This window comes from Tubulanus polymorphus, chromosome 3 (assembly GCF_964204645.1).
Source record: "Tubulanus polymorphus chromosome 3, tnTubPoly1.2, whole genome shotgun sequence".
NCBI classification, from domain to species: domain Eukaryota; kingdom Metazoa; phylum Nemertea; class Palaeonemertea; order Tubulaniformes; family Tubulanidae; genus Tubulanus; species Tubulanus polymorphus.
In genome coordinates, this window is record NC_134027.1 from 25,474,347 (window position 1) to 25,499,155 (window position 24,809).

The 24,809-nt window shown below is 38.9% G+C and overlaps 5 protein-coding genes across 9 annotated transcripts; 3 read left to right on the forward strand and 2 right to left on the reverse strand.

Moving 5' to 3' along the window:
- Positions 1-522: 522 nt before the first annotated feature.
- On the reverse strand, positions 523-8,773 carry LOC141902690 (uncharacterized). Of its 5 annotated transcripts, XM_074790520.1 has the most exons (11): positions 8,746-8,773; positions 7,926-8,231; positions 7,285-7,409; positions 6,627-6,792; positions 6,101-6,199; positions 5,395-5,886; positions 4,532-4,760; positions 4,101-4,235; positions 3,569-3,613; positions 2,366-2,425; positions 523-1,618 (listed from the first exon to the last, which is right to left on the reverse strand). In XM_074790520.1, the coding sequence occupies exons 2-11, from the start codon at positions 8,146-8,148 to the stop codon at positions 1,333-1,335; spliced, it is 1,860 nt and encodes a 619-aa protein (XP_074646621.1). In that variant the 5' UTR covers positions 8,149-8,231; positions 8,746-8,773; the 3' UTR covers positions 523-1,332. The 5 variants fall into 5 exon arrangements, 4 of the variants coding, with proteins under 4 accessions (XP_074646621.1, XP_074646622.1, XP_074646624.1 ...); XM_074790521.1 differs by lacking the exon at positions 3,569-3,613; XR_012618916.1 differs by lacking the exon at positions 523-1,618 and having other exon boundaries at positions 2,391-2,425; positions 2,626-3,613.
- Positions 8,774-8,865: 92 nt separating this feature from the next.
- On the forward strand, positions 8,866-12,239 carry LOC141901497 (NADH dehydrogenase [ubiquinone] flavoprotein 2, mitochondrial-like). The gene is made up of 9 exons (XM_074788771.1): positions 8,866-8,991; positions 9,509-9,568; positions 9,812-9,874; positions 9,961-10,051; positions 10,426-10,525; positions 10,783-10,886; positions 11,096-11,205; positions 11,750-11,826; positions 11,975-12,239. Exons 1-9 carry the CDS (start codon positions 8,953-8,955, stop codon positions 12,066-12,068), a joined length of 738 nt encoding a protein of 245 aa, XP_074644872.1. The 5' UTR covers positions 8,866-8,952; the 3' UTR covers positions 12,069-12,239.
- A 497-nt stretch (positions 12,240-12,736) lies between these two features.
- Positions 12,737-18,371, reverse strand: LOC141901323 (cytochrome c1, heme protein, mitochondrial-like). The gene is made up of 8 exons (XM_074788489.1): positions 18,256-18,371; positions 17,733-17,777; positions 16,315-16,463; positions 15,902-16,028; positions 15,087-15,257; positions 14,535-14,685; positions 14,354-14,454; positions 12,737-13,911 (listed from the first exon to the last, which is right to left on the reverse strand). Exons 1-8 carry the CDS (start codon positions 18,328-18,330, stop codon positions 13,804-13,806), a joined length of 927 nt encoding a protein of 308 aa, XP_074644590.1. The 5' UTR covers positions 18,331-18,371; the 3' UTR covers positions 12,737-13,803.
- Positions 18,372-18,723: 352 nt separating this feature from the next.
- LOC141902244 (uncharacterized) lies at positions 18,724-22,855 on the forward strand. The gene is made up of 3 exons (XM_074789888.1): positions 18,724-18,788; positions 18,968-21,293; positions 21,755-22,855. The coding sequence occupies exons 2-3, from the start codon at positions 19,086-19,088 to the stop codon at positions 22,205-22,207; spliced, it is 2,661 nt and encodes an 886-aa protein (XP_074645989.1). The 5' UTR covers positions 18,724-18,788; positions 18,968-19,085; the 3' UTR covers positions 22,208-22,855.
- A 253-nt stretch (positions 22,856-23,108) lies between these two features.
- On the forward strand, positions 23,109-24,226 carry LOC141901555 (translation machinery-associated protein 7-like). The gene is made up of 4 exons (XM_074788868.1): positions 23,109-23,216; positions 23,547-23,602; positions 23,684-23,771; positions 24,071-24,226. Exons 1-4 carry the CDS (start codon positions 23,201-23,203, stop codon positions 24,100-24,102), a joined length of 192 nt encoding a protein of 63 aa, XP_074644969.1. The 5' UTR covers positions 23,109-23,200; the 3' UTR covers positions 24,103-24,226.
- The last annotated feature ends 583 nt before the right edge of the window (positions 24,227-24,809 follow it).

Below are 24,809 nucleotides of genomic sequence, written 5' to 3' on the forward strand. Positions count from 1 at the left end.
ATGAATCAGTCTGTGTTAGAATTGAGGAATTGGGTCTACACAAGTCTGTGGCTTCGGTCGGTGAGTAAGGTGAGGCGAGTCTCAGTTAGTGAGGTTCTGAGATAGAAGAAGCGAGTCTTGGATGGGTTGAGAGTCACTTGAGGATGGATCATCAACTCTCTGGGATGAATCAGCGAGTCTCTGGGATGGATCAGCGAGTCTCTGGGATGGATCAGTGAGTCTCTATGGATCATTTGTCTCTAGAGATGTGCTAGTGAAAGTCTCAAGTGGTTTATAAGTTTTCTTCTCTGGCCACTCTTCCTCCATTGGGATAAAAGAAACATTGAACCTGCTTGTAACAACCTCTATGGTGCAAGTCAAGAGTAGCTAAACAAAAATTGAAACTTATACCTAAATCATCCAACAAATAATTGGAAATGAAATGCATGTAAACATATATTTGAAATATTTTTTATTCTACTATTTCGTTGTAGTATAAATATCACATTTGTTCTATAATATTGTGAATAGAAAAATGTACACCTTAAACCATACTACTCTAGCTGAAAACAGTCAAAAGTTCCAGGTACGTGACAAAATGTCCAAACCTTTTACTCAATTCCAGTGTCAAATTTCCCCGTCAATTGGATACTGGGTCTACTGTCCATATATAGTAAAAGCTTAAACGAACTGGAACAAATCTCTATTGACTAAACATATATATCTATTCCCTATAACTTAAATAAATCAGAATAAAACATTTAATCGTATAAAAATAATAACTATCATCGTAAATTATCATACTATCTTTAAGCAGTATCCGTTTCAATATTAACCCGCAACCATCACAAAAATAATAGTGACAACAACTAGAGTAAAGTAAATAAATAGATTTTTGATTTAAGAATATATTGCTAGTGAGTCAAAGCGACCACTATTCAAACCCTTCATTCACTGTAAAAGCCTTCAATATACATATTTATATCTACGTTGTTTCTACGCAGAAACATCATGGACGGAATAATTATCAACACTTACATTATGCATGTGATATTTCAACATATCGTGTATCGTTTTTCACCATAACAACGGCAGAATGCAGACGATCCATTCCATAGTTATCTATGATGAAGTAACTGGTAAACTAGGGGCGACTCCAGGAGTTTCATCAATTTGTGGAACTGTGATCTTCTGAACCCACAGAACTATAGAACTGGTTCAGAGTTAAAATAAGCCTACACAACTGTGGAACTGAGTTCAGTTACACCCACACAACCATGGAACTGGATCCACAGTCAAATTAAACCCGCACAACTGTCGGCTGGACAAATTCTGATCAGAACTCTATGAATTCTAGAATGTGTAAATATCTTTCTTTCCTTGTCGAATTCGATCTAATTGATCGAGTTCTTTTTTCATCAGCCATTCCTCGTAGGGAGTTTTCTGTTTATCGGCGTGTGTTTTCAGTAGCGTTCTGATTCTCGATTTCACGTCCTGTTCGTCATCCGGTTGGTCACCGGCAGACGTACCTCCGCCGTCCTTGAATCGTGTCACGGCGACCTTCGACGATGATTCTTTCTCTTGTTGTTGATTCATCCATGATTCGTAGGAATTTTTCTTCGCCAACTCAACGCGTTTTCTAAAAAATAATCAATCGCAGAGATGAATAAATTCTGACTTCTCATTCTACACAAGCCGGCAGCTTGTAGACACTTAAGGCTCCCTGGTCAACCTTACATATTTAGACTGGTTTCAAGATTCAGAACCAATAAATGGACTCAACATGTTCACTGCCAATGTGTTTCTTTCCAGTCACTACTACAAGTGATCTGGTTGGCAAAAGAGCTATTACAGAATCAGCGTTCGTCCAAATACTGACCAATTCCTATTGCTGGCCAATCAGGAAGAACTGTGTCATTTCAATTGTCAGAGTGCAGATATCAAACAGCGAATAAGATTAAGAAGGATCAGCCACTAGATACTAGTAGTGTTCCTGGTTCTAAAGTTGCTCAGTCAATTTCCATAAATGGTCCTGAATCTTAATATCTATCTTTGTTAGGTCGCAAGTCTTTCCTATGCCAAATTCAGTTAGTTTAGGACTGACAAAAGCAGTCAGCTGTAGTTAATTGGTAATGCATAACCGATATGATGAGAAGTTTCCAGCATTTGGGTTACATTCATAGCACCATTGGCTCTTCAAGGCAGAATTAGTAGACTACATGTCATAGGCTCTTGTGTGCCTAAAACTTTGGTACAATCAGCTGAGGCTAGGATGAGATACCAGTGCCCACTGCAAAAGGAGTGTAACATCTAGAGCGAATAAAAGCAGCTATATATATTCATCAATAATGTTTTGCCTATAAGCAGCGCCACCTATACAACTTACGGTGGCGGCGGCGGCGGCTCATTCTCTGCAGTTGGTTCTTCGGGTTTTTCAACTACTTCTCTGAAAGTGACACCAACCACGACCGATCAATTCATATACATACCGGTATACCAGACAAGTATTTCATAAGATTATAAAACCAGTTTTATAGACTGGTATTACCTTTAACCCGGGGGCTAACTTAATTGAAAATGAATTGAGTTAGCCCCTGGGTTGAAGGTAATACCAGTCTATAAAACCGGATCGAGCATTTTATGTACCCTTTCTTCACAAAACCTGGACATGGTCCAAAGAATATAGAAATTGAATTTTCTATCGCTGTGCTAAAATGCTATAAGGAAAGTGCAACTGAGCAGAAAGAAACAAACTCGAAATTTACATTGAATTTCAAACACTTCCGTTTGAAAGCACGATATTTAAAAATTCATACACAACAAATAGAAAATCCACTGAAAAATCAACGATGAGGGATTAATATGAACAAGAATGTTATAGCCTGCTTGAGCTGTGAGTGGCCTCGGTACATATTGTAGATCCATCTCCGTTGAATAAAATTTACATCATATTATCTAAAATACATCAAGAATTCTCTTCATGTATTTTTTGATACTGAAATGAAAAAGAAAAACAAAATTGGAGACCAATGACACTTTGGGTAAAAATAAGAAACATTCAACGTACATTTATTGGCTATTATCGATGAAATAGGGCGGGTTCATGGTAGAGTATGCGTATTAGTCTGATCTTCTTGTAGAGCATTTCCTAACTAAGGAAAAACCTGAATCATACTTCGTGAAGATGAGAAGTGACAATAAATGTCAAAAATAGACGTGCAGCCTGTTGCCATGCCAATGTAAGATTGAGGCCCAATTTAGGCAGTTTTAATTGGTTTCTACTGTTTCTGGAATTCTGACGCGTCCGTTTTTACCAGAATACACACTCTACCTATTCTGGAATAGTATAATCTGTAAACCTGATAATAGCGTCCATTAGATAGTATGAAATCTGGAATTGATACTCCTAAACTGAAATACTTTCAATTGAGACATGCTGTAGTTAAAGTCTCCCTTCTGAATTTTAAGCATCTGATTATCTCACGCAAATTCTACAAACTGAATCTACAGTACATGAAACACTTAACAGCGAATAAAAGCTACGATTATTTAAAGCCTATCAAAGCAGCGCCACCTATATTCAACTTACTGCTCTCTATCGACAGCTGCTTCTTCGGTTTTTTCAACCTTTTTCCTGAAAATTTCCGATTAATTCTACAGTGTTTTTTTGGAGAATTTACAAAAACTGAAGATGAAAGTTCTGCACGTTGTCCATCATGAATAGCCTTCACACACAGCATGATCCTATGGGCAACAACAACACCAGATGGCGTGATGAGCACTCTGTCTGGCGTCAAGCTTTAAACTGAATCTTTAGGCTATTGAAACAAAACATTATCACAGGATCCTCCAAATAATATACAATAAATTCATTTTTTACGCGGTAATTGGTAAAGTTTTCATCGATGATTGATTTATTTCATAGAAAAGCTTGTTTGATTTTAAGTGGAGTAATTGAACGCAGAATACCTAGTAACTACTATAGCTAATTACTATAGCAACACCAGGTGGATCCTTGCTTGCCATAATTGGAATCCTCCATTGCCACAGTAACATTGGAGGTTCCCGATTCAGTTTTCCCAAACCCACTCAGAGAACCGTTTCAAAACCGAAATACAAACCTTTCTTCGTTGATTTTACATTTCTCTTCTAAAATCGCTTTTTCCTGCATCATTCGTTGTTTCTCCTCGCGTCGTTTTACTGTCAGCCATTCTCGATACGTCTTCGGCGGGTTCTTCCTCTGAAACCCGTAAACCCTGAAACAAACAACAGCATGACATACTAAATACTAACTTTCGTCTGATTATCAAGGAATGATGATAATAGTTTTAAGTGGATAACCAAAAATTCTGATTTTCAAAAATAAATTTCGACATTTAGATATTTCAACTTCTTCGCTTCATGATTGTGGACTTAAATATAAACGTACGAAGTCAAATAAAACGCTTTAATTTGTTTCAACTGAAGATAGATAAAATTCCCACATTTAAAAATTTATGAGATTAAATTTTGTAGATTTAGTAAAATGAAACCACAACATTTCATCACTTACTCATCAAAAACAAATCTCCTGAGACGATTGCTTTTAGCGGATCCGTCGTTCAACTGAGAAAGAACCTCCTCGGCTTTCTCCGAGAGATCCTCGATATCGACGGGTAACGGTTCTAAACCCGCTAGCGTCCTACCGGTCACGCCGTCGACGCCACCTCCGACGCCCTCGCCATCTCCTGAACCGAGCGTTTCGTCGTCGTCGATATTCACTCTCGATCCACTTCGTTTTTCTACAACATCAAGAAACATCCCTATAATATATGACTTCAGTGTCTGTCAACCAGTCACACCATTATAGCTTATTTCCGAATGGTTTTTTATATTAAGACTGGTAGTTATGTTGAAAATTTAACAAATGAACCAAAATGAGCTTAGACTGGTTTTATGTTATCAGATTGGGTATAGAACCAAAATCAGCTTAGATTATCCCAGTTGTTTGGTTATAGGACCAGAATCAGTCATTTAGTAAGATTGGCAATAGAAGAACCAAAATCAGCTTAGACTTTCCTAGTTTGATTGGTTGTAAGAATGATCATAAATCTTAACCCCTGACTGTACAGCTTGAAATAATCAGAATGAAGAATATTCTAGCAAGAAATAACGGTTCAAGGACTTGGGATCATAGACAAATATTTCTAGAGTTTTAGTTCATCTTGCAAAAAAGTTCTGGCACCCCTTGCCAAAGTGTAAACTTACCATTATTCTAAGAGATGAGTAAAAAAAACCCAGAAATGATTGCTCTTAATAAACTGTTTACTAGGTTTTTGGATCAAAATTAGCCCAGTCCGTGCTCATTCCAAGTCTCGATCTAACCCTGACATCAAATAAAAATATTGTGAACCAATCAACAAATATTAGACTTACTCGGAGGTGACTTCGCAAGCAACGACTTCAAATAATTTTTATGTTGATTTGCTTCGAGCTCTTGCAGACGAACTTCTTTCAACGCGTGTAACATCGTCTCGCGACCTATTTGAACTTGCACGTTGAAATCGACCGTTTTCTTCGCATTTTCGCGTTTGTCCTTTTTGCGTTCGATCGGCGCCGAACTCGGGCGCGGGCCGCGTTGATAGCCGGGTTTACGCGGCGCGTTCAGGGCGCCGCTTTCGAATTCGGACGGCGGTAGAATGTGCGAATAGTAAACCTGCGCTTGTGGTCCTTGAAGCCAGACGGGCGTCGACGAATCGAAGTACTGATGCGCCAACAGCGGCGGGTTTAGAAACTCGGGCGTTAAATTCGACGCGCGTTTTTGCCATTGAAATAGAAATAAATGTCGTTCGCAGCCTTTATGACCGTATTTACCGGCGATATTCAACGCGGTGTTCCCGTCATTGTCGACTTCATTTATGTTTGCGCCTGAAAAACAGCGGAATTCACATAGAAAACAGGGGTCAGAAATGTCAAATTTGTTTTTGATTGCATCTGCAAAACAGTGGTAGATATTAGATAGAAATCAGGCAGGGATTACTTCACATTGTCAATGAGGACAATAATTCAAACTTAATTGATTTAAGCTTTAAACTTTCTCATCAATCCAGAAAGCGGGAATTTCCATTCTGCAGATTCCTACCTTTTTCTAGTAAATAAGTGATGACTTTGCCGTGACCTTGCGACGCCGCTACGTGTAACGCCGTCCGACCGAGTGGAGTTTTTGCATCCAAATTCACACCTGAAATAATTTTTCAAGACGGTTCAAGTTCAAGGATCAAAATTATCGAAATGAAAGGAATACCCTGGATCCATTTTGTGCTTAAAAGTCAGTTGAAGTTAACCCGTAGTGATAACTGACTGATACAGTGATTATTAAAACTGTATTTGTAAAAGTGTTATTTCTGGACCCAGTTCCATTGAATGTAAATAGGCCTAGTTAAAATTAGCTCATTGACCCTCAAGTCAAATCTCAAATGATATCTGTGAAACTGTGTCACAGTGCCTACTTAACTTAACCAACAATTTAGTAATTCTAGGGTCAAATGATCGGAAATGAACTCGATGCCAGTTTTGAGTTAAAAGTTTGACTCTTAAGATGAACTGATTCAAACTGGATCCATAGATTCAAAATCGCATTAAAAAGGTGGCAGGATAAAAGCGTTTACCGGCGATAACGAGTTTGCTGACCATTTTCATATTCCCGCGATGAGACGCCATGAATAACGCGATGAACGCTCTTTCGGCTAACCACGCGTCGCGCGATCGCTGACTCATATAATCCAACGTCGGCGTTTTATAATCCGTATCTTTAGTGACACCCAGTTTAAACAACTATTCATACAAAACAAAATAGAATTCAAATCTAAATTCAAACATCAATTAGGTAACTTTTTTTCTTTTCAATTTTTCAACAACCGACATTTTAACCCTTGCAGTGCATCTACACCGCAGTGCGGTGTATAAACTGGTGATTGACATTGCTAGTACACCGCACTGCGGTGTATTGATGTAATTAGTAATCATTTTATATTTATATTGAAAGATGACAGCGATGGTTAAATATAAGTAACTAACGATACACCGCACTGCGGTGTAGACACATTGTAGCACTATGCCTGTTATACAACACACTAGGGTGGAATTTTCAAATTATATCCAGCACTCAAGGATAAAAGCATGATGTGTTTAGTCTTCAGAAAGGCTCAATATAGTATTTTATGATGTCGTAGGGGGATTATGGTAGTAGCTATCTCTTCAGAAATTACGGCACCTCATAACCTATGATTTGATTCAAATAATTTATTTCTATTAATGATAACGTACCCAATCACTATCACCAATAGCAACAGCTTCGACGAGATTGCGCCACATCGACCAGACCTCTAGGTGTAATATCGCACCAGGTACTATATCATTCTGTTTCAGATCCATGTGATCCAATAAATCAGCTAAAATCGAAATAATTTCAACCATCCCCTTAAAAAATTCCAGCTTAAAAGTGTCTCAAATTAAGAGATGAATCGAGTTTAGATAAATGCTTCCACAATAGTTAGCTCCGTCCTTAATCACCTAGGTCTATAGGCTTACTAGTTCAGGAGCCATTTTCTGAAAGAGTCTATAGATCTAGAGGCCATTTTAATGATGATGTCATAGGGTGATTTAGGAGGCACTATGGGTAGAGGATGAATAAGTTAGTTGGCCGGTAACTGAACTAATGAGGATTCAAATCTTGAATTAATCATTTATAAATTCTATGGATCAAACTATAAATTCACGATTGATAGAACACTATATCCGTGTTGACGCGATGTAGAGAGAATCCCACAATGACAAGGAAAAGTACGAAAATGTAGTTTATTTCAAATAAACTACTATCTCGAATTTACATTTTTGGACTTTTTCGTTATAATTGTGGGATTCTCTCTACATAAACTATAAATTATTTGACAAAATTTCTACATTACCTTCATCTAAATAATGCAGTTTTTGTAAATGATACGGAATTCCGGCGGCGAATTCGATCAAACTTTTCAATCGTCGGATTTTCAGATCGCCGGTTACTTCTTTAATGTGGAAGATTTCATCGGTGAATAGTTTTATTCGCACGTTAAACGGGCGATCGATTTTACGAGCTCCCGCCGCGTAATGTTTTCGCGCCAACGCGAGATTCGGTGCCGATTTTGACATGATACTAAATATTTTCGATGCCGGTCCCTCCGTCTATCGCAGCTAGAAATTAGGACGTTTTTAAATTGATCATTGTTGAAAAACTGAAATGAAAAATTGGACGTTGCTTCAAACATTTTGATGAAACGTAAAATCCTAAAATTGTTGCAAGACTATAAAAATTTTACTAGAAATATAAGAAATATTTTGGTAGTTTCTCCACTTCTTCACTATTATTATTCAGTTTAAAATGTCAACAGACAGATATCTTAAGACTGAGGAAGGGTGTCGGAACCACTCGAAATTTTTCTAAGAGTTTAGAATTTTGAAAGAAGTTTTTAGACTTTTAACAATTGTGAGACTTAACAGTTATTGCTTCATCACGGATATTGTGTGATTAAACATTTTTTCATTGATTGGAAGAATCGAATGAAACCGAAGAAAGCGTCCGTGGCAACGGTGTTTTTAATTGCTTCTAGACGCTCTCTACGTGAATCTTACCGACAAAAATTATCGCCACTTAATGAATCAATTAATGTTTTAGCATAAAATTAAGAAACAGCATCGAAATCATTTCAGAACTAGCCACAAATTATCGAAAATACGCGAAATATTTACCAGTTTTGAAGCGACGTGAGGTCCGCCATTTTGAACTATATCTCAGTATTTTCAGGATTCGAACTGATTTTAGGAATTATTCACAAATTCAATTCAATTCAAAACTACTGCAGTCCGGTTCCACGTTTTACGCTAAACCATCAAAAATTATTTCTGCAAAAAAGTACTTTTCTTGTCAAATTCCGTGAAAATAAGACGCGTTAGAAGATGTTGGCTTCGTTAGCTCGAAAATGTGTATCATCAAGTGTAAGTTCATCTAATTATTCATTGATCCAAAGTCATTATTCACTTGTGATGATGGAGTTCGCGTCGAAGTGCTCCCGAATTCAAATTAAATTTATTGCATTTTATGTAACGCACGTTAACTGCTTAGCCTTGTTTACAAATCTATTGCAACAATTATGGATATATGTCTGGGCGTCATTGTCTGAGATTTTAAATTTGCTGGCTGCTGGATCCATTGATTGCGCCCCCACAAAAGGCTAGGGCGAGCGAGGAGGAGGGATGATGCATCATTTGCCTTGGCCTTCTGCGTAGTCTCATGCAATGGGTGCCCTGCGGGGCATATGCAGAATTTAGCTCATTTTCATAATCTCTCAATCGTCCCCATGTTTTCAGGATAACCAAAAGAGGCCGAAACTGGCAATTTTTGTTACACATTCCATGAATACGATTTGTACCTAATCGTTGTTCCCAAAGCCGTTGTTCCCTAGAAAATTATCACGTATATTCTATCTGGACCCTATTTCCAATTGAATTACAGCTGAATCAAGTTCGTTTACTGCATAGAACATCAGTGAAAGCTAGCGATAAACTGTTTGTGGTAAGCTTACCTCTCTTACCTTCTGGTGGTGATCATTTTCATTTCATAGTTATTGATTCTGATAATGACATCTATATATTTGGCTTCCATGCATGAAAGACTACTACAAATTATAGATGAGCCATTTTCAAAAACAATCTTCAAAACAAGTGGCTCAAGCATTTTGAGCTGCGATGTCAAAATCCTATATTTACTTTAACTTTAATTGTCGGGTTTTACTTCAGTCTATTTATTTATTTTCAGCACCGGGATACTAATGATAACAGCGCTGATACTCCGTTTAAATTCAATGACGAAAACTTGAAGGTATTCGCTGAAAAAGCAGCACTACACGACATGAGCCAGCGGCCCGAGTTCGTTTAAACATACGCTGATGATTTGTTTTATTTCAGAGATGTGAAACTATAATCAGTAATTATCCAGCCAATCACAAAGCGGCGGCTTGTATCCCACTTTTGGATTTAGCTCAGAGACAAAACGATGGTGAGTAAATGATAATTTATGTGTTTGACCTTCAAAGTTTATAAATCTGTCCCCTGATGTTGACATGTCTCAGGTTGGCGTACAAACTATGCCATAGTTTTATGTAGATTGATCCATCCTGAGAATTGATGGATAAGATTATTTTTACTGACTTTATTCTGGCCATCTTGATCACGATGGGAGTGACCGCCAAAAGGCTTGATGTCAATCTCAACCTATTTCTATAAAAGTCGGTAAAAATTATTTCAAACTATGCCATCAGTGAAACAATGGTTATAGATATTTGTTGGTTGTTTATATCTACTGGTTGTTAGCTGGTTGATTATATTTGCTAAATTTAGTTGTTTATATCTGCTGGTTGTTTATATTTGTAGGCTGGTTGCCGATCTCAGCCATGCACGCCGTCGCGGACATGTTAAATATGCCGAAAATGAGAGTTTATGAAGTGGCAACATTTTACACGATGTTTAACAGGTTCGTATTTACAAATACCGGTAATTTAGATCTCGTTGATACTCAACATGTGGAACATGTTACCAATAAGTAATCAATTCTAGTCAGTCAATCGCTGTTTTTAAAACTAAGCTCGAAATCAATTTGATCAAAGTTTTTAATTAAACTCTTCTTAGTTTTCTGTGTTCTATTTTTTAAAGCCTATATGATGCCAATGAGCAAATTTTAAATGGATTTTAGGCTGAATTAACTATTACTATTATTATTAACAATTTTAGAGAACCGGTGGGCAAATATCACGTTCAGATCTGTACAACGACCCCTTGTATGCTCGGTGGGGTCGGATGTGCCCCGATTCTTGAAGCCATCGAGAAGAATTTAGGTAAAGGGATAGATAATATATCCATCTGTTTAATAGTCAAACATCTTTTGAATAGAAATATCATTTTGTCAATTATAACAATGTCTAACTCTCCACCATCCTCATCCCTGACAGGAAATAAGGATGGTGGCAGAAACAGTGGCAGATTTTCAGTTGACTGTGTTTGATTAAGTGAAGTACCTGATGAGATACCTTGTGTTATTTTTCAGGAATAAAACCCGGTCATACAACTGAAGATAAAATGTTTACTCTATCAGAAGTGGAATGTTTAGGTGCTTGTGTCAACGCTCCTATGGTGCAGATCAATGATAACTATTATGTAAGTGATCGCTGTATAACAATCTTTTCTTATGATTGTCCTTATCATTTGACTCAGTGTAGACTGGTTCAGCTCTGTTGACTTTTTTTTTTTAACACCCTCAACCCGCTAAGCGCCACACAGGGCATTATAAGCAGGTTCGATGTTTCTTTTTCCCAATTGGGGAGAAACCAGAGAAGAACCTTCGACCAAGAAACTCTGTCGCCACCAGGGTTTGAACCCATAAACCCTGGATTGACGAGACCAGTGACTGGCGGCTTAAACCACTCGGCCACCGCGCCTCTCTGTCGACTCCTTACCTAACCCTACTCTATTCCTTAAAGGATTTTGCTTCCATTATTGTGGATGATATTTGACTGGACTTGTTCAAAAGGATCCAGTTCCACAGTTGACCTCGATCCACTTCCACGGATGACCCTGATCCAGTTCCTCAGTTGAACCCTGATCCACTTCCACGGTTGACCTCAGCTCCAGTTCCAGTTGACTCCTGATGACGGTTCCCCACTTCCTGACTCAATCATACAGTTATGAATTGTTATTTTAGGAGGATCTGACAGTTAAGGATATGGAGGAAATCTTGAATGATTTGAAAGCAGGTCGAGTTCCTAAAGCGGGACCGAGGTGAGTACCATGTTACTGACATGATTACACCTTACACTTATCTAACTGATTCAAGATTAATCTAAATCTCATCTTGAGAGAAACAGTTATCATTCATTAACATGTTGTTTTTTATGTGTAATACTGAGTTCTGAATTCTCTATTTTAGAAATGGTCGATTCGCTTCCGAACCACTGGCGGGATTAACCAGTCTAACCGAACCACCGACCGGACCAGGATTCGGAGTGCGTAGTGATCTATGAACTATTTTTACAAGCGCCCGCAGTTTCACTGATAGAACTTACGATAGATTGTCGATGAATTAAATTATTTGTTTCGCGCAACTCTCGAAATTCATTTTCGAATGAATATGATTCGTGTTTACATCGTAGATTAGTTAAATGTACATAAAAACTGGAAAAATAAAATATTGTTTATTAGAATGAAATCAGGCTTCAGTTTGAATTGTTAAACTCCAGTTCCTCAGAATTGTGGACGATCAGGTTTTGGAGGTGTCTGATTTTAGTTCAATTTCAATTAAAAGATGAGACTGAACACACGTGAAGTGTGGACAATCAGTTGGTGACAGGGTGCTAACAAAATGTCTGGTGTTTATAGGCAATTTTTAATCGAAAATGTCTCTGGTGAAATTCTGAACACACGTGAAGTGTGGACAGTTTTAGAAAGCGTGCCAAGATTGTCTAACGTTTGTAGTTCATTTTCAATGTCTCGAACGAATTACACATCGTGAAGTGTGGACAATAAAGAATTGGAACAGTAATGATATAACTATTAAGAGTCTGAAGCAGGATCCAGGTAAAGGTAGGGGGGAGTGCGAGGTCCAGTCAGCAGATAGATACATGCATGGAACTGTGAGAACAAGTATCACCACAGATTTAAGTCGACTTAAATTTGTTAATTCAAAAGTCAATTTATTATTTTATGTAAGTAAGTTTTACACACACCAACAGAAACTTGCTATATTTGGTCCAAACAACTGAACAAACGGTGAATAATAATAATTTAAACACCAAAACATCATGCAACATGACCGAATGTTATTATCACTAATAAAACTAGCAAATTAGTTCATCTTTATTCCTGAAAATTTACGTAAATATTGGGAGGGTTGATTATACGAAATAAAACCAAGTTGTTTTCGATTATTATCATTCTGCGGTTAAAATCTTGCTTATTTTTCTAGTACAAACACGGTATAGGAATGAAAATAACGGATATGTACAAAGTCGTCCTTTCTACTTTAATCTACACACATTGAAATCCGAATTTAAAATTTCTATCATTAGTAGTTAGTATTCAAAATTACGTAAGCTATTTCACGTACACTCGAGTCTAAAGAATGTCTAATCACTGATAACAAATTCGAAACAAAACGATGGGAGGCTATTTGAGCTGATTTCACGTTAACCGAGGGCGGGTTTCATAGACTGAGTTGAAATTCTACTCTGAATACAACATTACTTATGTTTCTGTGAATAGGAGATCCAGGTTTGACTCGAAAATTAAAACGCAATTAACAATCTTATTTAAACTCTTTGAGTCGAACTACCGTGAAACTGGATCCAGAGGTTAATGATTTCCCCGTAGAGACAACTCTGATACCATGTCTTAATAAAAGTAAGCAGCAGACTTCAAGAGCGGATATTTCGATGAAAAAAAGAAAAGAACCCGGCCTATGAAACACTGGACCCGGACTTACACTCTTCAAAACCTGAGTTGTGTTATAATCTAGATCTAGGACGTACACAGAAAGAGGTATAACTAATTTACAGAGAAATTCAGTTCGGAATACATAGCATCGAGAGACTGAAGAAGTGACATCTAGTTTTTAATTTCGAAGAAGCTGGTGACTTTTAGGACACCGTTTAAAATTCACTAAATTTCGTAAACATCGTTTCGGTTTTTTTTTTTTTTCTTTTCTAATTATAAATTATTCTCCTATGTTTTTATTGATTTAATTTCCTACGCGAACTCGCATTATCTCCTACGCGGTACGCGGGCTATTTTACGGCTCTTCAACACCATCCACTTGTGACGTTTAACGTAGTAACTTCCCAGTATGAGAAACGGGAAAACCAACAGGAGCTACAAAAAAAAAAAAGGAAAAATATTCACAATTCATTACCAGACGTCGTAATAACAACTTTTCATTTCCAACTTGTAAATTCCTGATCAAAAAGATCTGTTTTTCTGAAACTGACCTATACTGATTTTTCGAGACAAAATTATACTCTTTTTGATATCGAGCGCCTTTGAATAAATGGGGTTATCTATATTTTTAGGATTTTGCCAAATTCTCATGAGACCCTTTGATCCACAACAGGAAGCTGACATTACCCCAGATAAACCCAGAGAGTATTGGGCTCCAAGGAGCTGAAAGGGGTATACCTAATCATATGCTTAATGCATCTAAGAAGACCCTCTTTAGAGTCTAAAATAACAGAACAGTTTGATATATTCTGAGATTCTGTTTAACCCAGACGATACTGGAAAACTGGTCAATTAAAAACAAGACTATCATCCTTACCTTGATTGCCATTCGCTTCCTGACATCGTGTTCCGGTTCCGAGGCCCAACTCAAAAATGTCGACACGTCTTTCGCAAGCTGGGACAAGGTCGCCGGTGTACCTATAAAATAACGTCGCGCATTATAATTTCGAAAACATCTCTCACAAATTCCAATAGTTCCCTAAACAGCAAACACTTACCATCTTCGTATTCGATGATCTCGTTATAAAGAGCTTGCGCCATACCGATAGCGCCACCTGGGAAGTAAGGGTTGTAATGTTGTCCGTCTGCCAGGGAGACACCCGCCGGTGGATCCTCCACGTAACCAGTCAACAACGCGAACAGATAATCCTTCAAATACAGATGACATCACGAGTAAAGATTTGCTCGATGTTTAATGATATAACAATAGTAATATAGAGCAGGTGTCCTAACCATAGCGAGTTCAGATGCGCCCAAAATTTGGTATCATTACCCCCAGCCTATAACTCTATTCCATATATCAGTCATCTCTCCCTGGGGAGACGTAACATCCGAGCAGCTACAGGGAGTCATCTACGTGATTAGAACTAACAACCTGGCTTCCCACAGTCGAACGCTCTAACCACTTGCCCGAACCACTCGCTCAAATGTTTGACAGCATTAAGGGTGAACTGAGTCTTTAAATGTCTACACTTGTCTTGAATTGCACGGGACTGACAAATATTGTCCGAGGTAAGGGAAATCCGGAACTTCACTTTTAAACGACTTACCTCACCGCCGTGACGAGCTAACGTAATATAACTCAAATCGGGAGGTAGAGCTCCGTTATTAGCAGCACGAGCTGCCTCGTCGTTAGCGTACGGCGCCGGGAATCCATCCGCTAGTTTACCCGGCCGTTCAAACATATTCCCTTCTTCATCGGGACCGTCTTTGATCATTACCTACAGAAAATACGTATATCAAATCAGTTAAACTCTCGGGCATTTCACTCATGTTTCAAGCGCCTCCTATTTTGCCTATTGTATACCATAGCGACCAATATTTCGGTTGGCTATGTATGGCCTGGAGAGGTGTACAGCACACTACTGTTTAGCAGAAGACTTGTCTTCTTTCATTATAGTTCCTTTCAACCATATACAAGGTTCCTACAATTCCTGGTATCCAGAATTCAAGGACTTTTTAAGGAGTAATTTTCAAAATTCAAGGAGGTTTTCGCGGTCATATATAAGGAAAAAAGTCGAAAATTCAAAAACAAAATCCCCGTTTTTCTCAAATTTTGGTCAGTTGTTGCGTGTGCAGTTTTGGTTTCACTGTAAATCTCAAAGTGAAACAACTTTCATTCACAAGTCACACAGTGAAGAATAATAGAATACCATGTCTTCTGAAAAGGACCTTTTGAAAATTTTTAATAGGACTATCCCAGAATTTAAGGAGTTTCAAGGAGTTTATGGATATTTCTCGAAATTTAAGGATTTTCATTACAGCATCATCAAAATTACACTAATACCATCTGGGCGTGCACAATTATCAAGTAGCGAAAGGGTTAAGGAATCAACAAGTCATAAGGAATGAATGCCTCACTTACCTCAGCTGCCTCCGCTTTGGCCTCATCCTCCGTGTGAGAAACGCCGACTAAATTACGATAGTGTAGATATTGCATACTGTGGCAAGCGGCGCACACCTGCTTATAAACCTCATAACCGCGACGTATACTGAAAATAAACAAACCGGGGGCGGAGCTTGTCACTTTGATTGACAGTTACAGAGAGTCTGAAGCTGTAACTCAAAACAGAATCATGGATTGCACAGTTTTGAGTCATGTTATTTTCATATCACTTTGATGGCAGTATACAGAGTATGGTTCCTAGTTATAGATAAAATACAGTGGTTCCATGATTCTCAGATGTTCCAAAACTCGGCGTTAGGCGAGTTTGACTTCTGAATGAATTAATTGAAAAATGAACTAATTTCACTCTCTTGAGTCAAACTCAAACTCACCTCGCGTGATCGAAAGATTGGAAAAGTCCGTTGTGGCTCCACGGTAACTTTGGCGGGTGCAAAGTTAATTCGGCCGCATGCACAGCTTGGTTTAAAGCGAGGGCTACTCCGGCGCCTCCGACTGCGGTAGCTCCGGCTACTCCGAGCAACTGAAACACATTTTACAAATCATCAATAATGGTAAGAAAATTATGAGATTTGCTCCGAGGTCAATCGTTCGGTGGTCGCTCGTTCACTGTCTTTACCTTTCATTAAAACCAGTTCCACAGTTCACTGTCTTTTATTATACATTTTTACAATGTTTCAGAATCAAAATTTACTTATAACTGAATCAACTGTGGAGTTTTCAGGCAGAATTTGAGACGCAGATCTTAATTTGATTTATCTTCAAATATTCTAAAATAATTCAAAATCAGTCCTCTAAATCAAACTGCGGAACTGGGTTCAGAAATCGATAGACTTTTCAGACACTATATTGATGAACCCACAGAACAATCAGAAATTTGAATATTTAAGGCAGGTTTTGATTGGTCTCTACCGATTCAGGAATTCTCTTCTGGGGAGTTCATTTTAACCAGAATACTCTCTACCTATTCCAAAATGGCGTAATCTGTAAACCTGATAGAAGCGGCCGGTAGAGAGTTTGTAATCCATGAATAGATATTCCTAAACCCAGAACACGTTCAATCGAAAAAACCTGCCTTAACTATATTTTACCATTTTGACCAGCATCACTAAACAGTAACTTCACATAAAATGACAATCGAAACAAATAGTTAAATAAACAGATAGAAAGACCAAGGGATCGATGGGAAACCCCGGATAAACTTCTTTATTGCGCCCGAGATTCAGTCAAATATTGACTGAGTTAAACAATGACAGGTGTGTGAATGATGTATTTGCATAAGATGATACCAAGTAGAATATAAAGTAAATGTATAATAAAGTTGTCAGTTGAAACATATCAGGAATCATTCAAAGAATTGCGATTAAATCAAACAATAATCTTCACGATGATCCTGGCCAGGAATGGTAAATTCAACAAGGGGGTTGTGTAAGGCTGTGTTTAAAATACTGTGTTAAAAAGTTAATTTTGTTGATCGTTTCTTAGAAAATTATTCAAAAACGATAAAAAACAAAATTAATCATTAAAAAAAGGTTTTTCAATTACTAATTTTCTAAACACTGAAATTAATCAATGTGTTTATAATTTTTTACTAATCAACGTAAGTAAATATTAACCAAATGAGACTTGGGAGTTTCTGACTTTCGCGTTAACTACGCGAATCCTAGCAACACAAATGAGAAACATCGAGAAGGATAACATATCCACAACCTATCACAGATCCTTTAAAAATGATGATGATGATGATGACGATGACGATGAAGGCCTCTATTCTGTATGCCAAAATACTCACCAATTTTTTTCCTTTTGATAAATTTCTAAATGTTGACATTTTTGCCTGAAATGGAGAGAGATATATTGTTACAGAAACATGACAGGGCCAACAGTTTAGGCTACACAGTTTTATTAAAGGTCTTGATTGCGCCAAGTGGTAATTATGACAACATTCCTTTTTTTTGACAAGTCAGTCAAGAGTCAACCAGTGAAGTAGTCATGTGAAAAAAGGCCAAGTTTCTAATGAAGAAGGTAACAAGAATTTGGCAGCCACCATTATCTTGATCAAACTGAAGCATAGATCCATGTTAATAGATAGAGCCACGATTGTGAACCGTGCAGGTTGAATTCATGATGGGAGCCGGACAGCGGGCACCTGGCTGGCTGGCAGTTTTTTTAATGCACTCCGATGACTCCCCTGCTGGCTCAGCGGCGTTACTACGCGGTTTTAAACGCGATTAACGGCTCCAAATTTTCCAATCTCTCACTGATCAATAATCATTGCCATCGTCTTAATGATAAGACTCCGATAGATTACTTACATGACCGGTAATTAAGTGGTTAGATGTCTTTAAAACTGCTTGTTTCAGCGAGGGCTGCGCGAGGATCGACGCCATTTTGTTCCTATATTACATATCCGACCTTCTGACGTCATCCACTCAATCGGGTTCGAAACCCAGCTACGTGGGACTTATGCAATTTATGTGATTAATTCTAAATAAATGTAACTCAGATAAAATTTGATACAAGCTTGTACGGGTAGTAAAATTTGATATCAACATAAATAATGATAAATAATTTTTGATATTTGTTTGACATCAAGATGAGAAAATTCACTCAAAATAGCTTGAGGGCTTTCACGTAAACTCTACCAAAACCATTTCTTTACACGATTATCTTTTTTTATGCTAAAATATATTATGGATCGCATGTAGCATTTAAAAGACCAATAAATACTATTGAATTTGAATTTGTTCCTCTGATTTTGTCGCTTCGACATCCTCCAAAATCTGACAATCTGAAAACCGAGAAGAAAGCTATTTCCAATCGCCTCTAAATTATCCGTTTGTTTAAGGTGACTTAGTTTATTGCCGAATTATCGTAGATTTATTTATTTCTCAACGGAATGAAACAAAATTTTGTCGTTAAAGTTTATTTTCCCGTCTAAAAAGACATTTATTTCTAGAAATTTTGTTCTTAAAAAAGTGGTCAATGTTGAAGAAGTGTAATCAATTAAATATCAATTTATTTCAGGAAAATCTATATTTGGCATTTGAGCACCGGAATCGTGAGAGAAAGGTTGATGAGTTAAAACCGGTTTTCCCAGTTCTCACAACTGATATCTTTCATTCAGATTTTGGACCGTTTAACCATGGAGACATTACCGGAAAGCGAAATCCTCGCCAACTTACTTCCGAAGTTCAACGAAATGCGGCTGAACGGAAAATTCTGCGACATCGAGCTAACGGCCAACGGACTAGTCGTGCCGGCTCACCGAGCATTTGTAGCCGCTTCGAGCGGTTCGCTGATGTCGATATTCTCGAACGAGTCCGCCGACGAGGCCCGGCTCGGAAAATACGAAATGCTCGGACTGACACAAGTCCAGCTTTTAGACATCGTCGATTTCATCTACACGGGTTCGATGACGCGTATGAACCTCGAGAACGTGGCGGCGTATCGCGAAATCGCCGTCCAACTCGACATTCCGAATTTGATCGCGTTTTGTGACCGTATTCGAAAACCGACCGCCACCGACGACGACGAATCGGAGGACGCGAACATCGCGGAAAGCATCGTCGAAAAAGTGATGGCGAAAATCAATCTCGCGAATAACGACTCGAACTCCGCGGGAAACGAGCGACGAACTCATTTGGTCGTCAACGATTTCTTAAAAACGGACTATCTATCGTCATCGGTCGTTTCGTTACCGCCGGCGACCGTATCGGCGATTAAAATAGAAAAATTTGTCGACGACAACGGCAGCGGTTTGATTGAAGCGCCATCTATATCGATACTCGATAACGACGATCTTCTCGATCAGTTGGTTGAGACCGGCGATAAAAAAGCGGACGAAGAAAGCGACGAAAATTCGATCGATCGCGAATTTAAAGTTTTCCCCGAAGTCGAAACTGGGGGCAACGTCGAAGATTTTTGGGAATTCCGGGAAACCCCGGCGAAACAAACGCCGTTCAAGCTAAAAGTGAAAAAGCGTTTTTCGTGCGTGGTTTGTGAATATGCTACGTTCACCAGCGCTCGACTAGAGGAGCACTCGTTCGCTGTTCATAACGTCACTCGCGGCGCCACCTATACCTGTTCGCTGTGTTCGTTTTCGACCGTTTCCGCGTCGCGGTTGAGCGGGCATCGTTACGCGAAACACCCGACGACCTTGGGACACGCGTGCGCCAAGTGCGCGCGGACGTTTGAAACGCGGCGCGATTTACGCGCGCACGTTAAATCACGGCACACGGCGTTCTTGACGCTCGTGTGCACGCGATGTCGCAAAGCTTTCCGATCTCAGGTCGCGTGGAGGCTTCACGCGAACCGGGGATGCGGTAATTGTCGACGAATTTCGGATCACGCGCAGAAAAAAGCGATCGTAAAATATACGCGCACGCATACGAACTCTGATCGAGAACCGGTTGTGAACAAGGTTTGTTCTCGTTGCTCGTCTCTGTTCAGCGTTGGCGAGACGAGGTTTCTATTGTGTAATATCACGCGGTGTCGTCGTAGCGCTCGTTATTACTGCGCGGAATGCGACCGCAGCTCCGCGTCGCTCGAGCAGATGCGCGAACATTTCCACGGTCGGCACCTGCGCGACATAGCGTCGTGCCGAACGTGCGAGCGCGATTTCGAGTTCGTCGACGCGTACGCCGATCACGTGTTCGAAACGCACGCGAAGAAGATCGAATCCGATTCGCCGCTGTCCGCGTTGAAGATGCGCAGCTGCGGGCAATGCGGGTTCACGCGGTACCGGTGCCGACTGGTGCAGGCTCACATGAACGATTCACACAAAACGAAAGACGGCGTCGATTTGCAGAAACCGTCACAGCTACAGCAGGTGCGGAGGAAAGACGAACGCGCGGCGGAGAAGTGTCACATCTGCGCGTACGTGAGCAGCAGTCGTTTCGCGTTGTCCAATCACATGTTCGCGAAGCACGGTTTCGTCGAGCCGGGGAAAACCGTTTACAAATGTGAACATTGTTCGTACACGTCGCTGGCGAAGAACGTCATCGCCGTTCACGTGCAGACGATACATCTGAACGAGCGTCCGCACGTCTGCTCGACGTGCGGCAAAGCGTACAAGACGTCGACGATGCTACGCGGACACATGGAGACGCACACGCCGGGCACGCACCGGTGCACGCGGTGCGCGTACGAGACGAACACGTCGATGAATCTACGGCGTCACGAGCGTCGCAAACACCCGAAGGGTCAGGCGTATAAGTGTCACTTGTGTCCGTTTCAGACGGGGTTTCTGTGCGAACTCAATAAACATCATCGCGTCGTGCAGCATAAAATGGTGCATCAGAAATATAAGCAAGAAGCGGCTGCCGTCGGTTCAGCTATTAGTACAACTAAGGTAAATCACTGATGATGATCTCAATATTTCAGAGTTAATCAGCAAAATCCGCAGTTGATGATTTTACAAGTTATTTTCTAACAGTTTTGAAGTTTTGACGAATTTTCATCATCAAAAAAACCGAAATGCAAAATTGGTTCTCAGGAGCCGGTTGCACAGTCATGGATTAGACATAAGACCAGTCTAAGACCAACTTAGTTCTAAAGCCAATCTTACAACTTAAGACCGGTTTTAAGATTTAAGACCACTTTTGGACTTAAGTCACAACTGTGCGATTGGGTATTCAAACTCGTGATATTCAATTGTAATAATGATGATGAGTTTAGTTAAAAATTCGAAACCGTCAGAAAATAATTAGTAAAATCATCAACCCACTGTGGGTTTTGCTCATTAACATTGGAAAGTTGCTGACATTGAAAAAAAAAACAGATTTTAATTTTTTCGTCGTTTCGATTTTTCAGAACAATACGGTGACCGTATTGGACCCGAAGCACAAGTGCCCGGCGTGCCCGTACGTGACGTCGAACAGTCGACATTTACGCATGCACGTACGTCGCATGCACCTGGGCACGCCGTATACGTGCCCGCATTGCCCGTACCGCGGCGCGACGCAAGCGACGCTCGATTCGCATCTGAGAAACGTCAAACACGTTCAACGTCACAATAAATACCTGCGCGAGGAGCAGACGGATAAACTACCGGACGGTGTGTCGTACGAACAGTTACTGCAATTAGGGAATACCCCGCAACAGCAGCCGGACCGCGCTGCGTCCGCCGCCCAGACGAAGAGTCCGCGCAAGAAAAAGTCGAAACCGGCGACGACGATTAAAAAGACGGAAGATTTCACCGATTGGAATCGGTTTCTGCAGGTGACAGACGACGGAACTATGGTTACTATGGTTACAATGGAATAATTGATTATCGAACTATCAAGCGGCCCTTCTTCCTGCCAAAAAGTGTTTGCCTATTTATTCCTAATTTTAGGTAAAAAGTTTATATTCCCTTTTTTATAGAAAATTGCCCGTGTTTGATGCCCTTTCCTGCCATCTAATATCCGTACTTACGCCTTGCCAAATTGAAAATTTGATCGAAGCCTTCCCCCTAGTGGTAACTTTGGGACCACTTGACGGCCTGCTCATTATCATCATCATCATCACCATCATCATCATTTGTGAACAGGATTCTTACGATATTTGAAAAGTTTTGGATAATGGGAATTTTTTTCAGGCCCTGGTAAAGCTATGATGGAAATTATTATTTATTTATTCTCTGTGGGCATGGGAAAGGTATAGAAAATGGTATCGATACTTTATTGACATCGATTTACTTTGAATGGGCTTCTTTATGAAAAAGTGTAACTCTGGGTATGGAAAATTCATAGGGTATGGATAATAAAAAAGGGTTAATCGCAAGAACCTTGCGTGGAGGATCTGTGATAGGCTCCTGGGAATCTGTGGTTGTCCTTATCTGTTTCTCATTTGTGTTGCTAGATTTTCGCATAGTTTGTTATCATGCTAAGAAAATCCACGCTCAAGGAATTAAATGATTAAATTGATCTAGTGTAATTTGTTGAATCTATTATTTAATTTAAGCACTTTTCTAATGAAATAAATTTTTTCTGAAAATGATATCCAAATTTTTTTTTTAATGAATTTTAGTACATAGTCATCGGCGATGGAAATGGGTATCTGATTATCTACACTGAATTCGTTGGTTGCGCGTCATTATTTCAGATATTTTTTCCTAGGCGAGAAAAGGTCTTCTGCGAATATAATCGAATTGAATTTGATTAAGCTGCTTGCCACGGCGTGCAAACTCTGAACTCGTCCTATCTACGCGTCATCGATAAGGTGCATTCATTAGTTGTCGACTCATTATTTTTTTCTCGCTTGAAAACACTTGTTAACATGTCTGGACGAGAAGGTAAGAGTAACTCAGAAACCCCAAATGTCGGGAACAAACATTTGAATTACTATCGGGTGAAATAATGGTGATCGAAGGGTATTTAGGGGCGAGGGAATCTCGAATCTCGTGTTTTGAAGAGATTTTGTTCTTGAATCCGCGGAGACGAGCCGCGTTACGACTTAAATATACTAATATAAAAGAAATAAATATTTTTTTCAATTAAATATATTTAATCCTCAGACATTCCTTTGAAACGATTCTAACAAACCATTGAAATTGAAAATAAGTTTGTCTACTTCAATTTAAGAAGTGTAATATTCATTTTTGTGCCGTCTTTGTCCTTTTTAGGTGGAAAGAAAAAGCCATTGAAGGCACCAAAAAAAGAAAAGAGAGAGATGGACGATGTAAGAGAAGAAAGGATACCTTCGAAAACGTTTAGAATTTTTTTTTAGTTTTAAAACTGAATCCTTTTTATTGTGATTTAGGACGAAATTGCTGCCAAACAAAAACAAAAAGAAGAACAGAAAAAATTAAACGAAATGAAGGCAAAAGCTGCGAAAGGAGGACCTTTAAGTAAGTTAAGAAGGGGGTTACATTTACTAATTCAAGGGGTACTCTTGATAAGTATCTTAGTTCATGTCTCATAAACTGCCTATCACCTGCTCAATATATTTCATTTCAAATCATTTTAGTTTTGAGAATTAAAATTTAAAGACTTAAGATTCGATTTGACTGTTTATATCATAAATTTCTCTTTATTTTTTTTTAAATTAACATTACAAGCACGATCAATTATAAGTATATTAGTTGCGCTTAAAATGTACATACAGTAGACATATCGCCTTAACTCTAAAAACAAACTTTCATTTCAGCTGGAGGAGGTATAAAAAAGTCGAAGAAATGATGAAAAGTCGCCCTGAGCGGTTCAATGAGTGACAATTTTTTCCGATATTTTCTCGTCTCTTAATAAATCATTGTATTAAAACATCATCAACGATTTAATAATGTAAATAAAGATATGATAATTATGAAAAAGACTTTTGTGTATTTTTTTTTTTCGATTCATAATTTCGTTTTTGGCGTATGGCGGTTGTTGCATCTATGGGCACCACGATCTCTGAAATGAACTGGCCTTAGAATTTAACAAAGACTGGTGGATATGGTCAAAGGTTTTGAAAATTGATTCAAAGTTATAAGGTATCTAGAATGATTTATTTCATTGAATAAAAAGATATTTTACGTTAAAATTAAATTGTGAATATGCAAGCTAATTAGATGAAATAAGTTGTATATTCACAATTTGGTTTTAACGTAAAATATCATTTTATTCAATAACAGTGCAAAAAATACACATTAAAAACCACTAAAAAATTTATAATAAATTTGAATCGAGTGATACCGAATCCAGTGCCCACTTCAAGACGGTAATTTATTGCTAAACAGTCGAACTCGGTCGGTTTTTGTCGGTAGTTAGTTGGACCGATTGACAGAGTGCAATCGGTTGGCCTGATCATGAAATCAAACTAAAACAGTTATAAATTGAATCGCAAAATATCTCTTTAGTCCATGATGAACCTCAGTCGAAAAATGAATTTATACTTTACAATATGT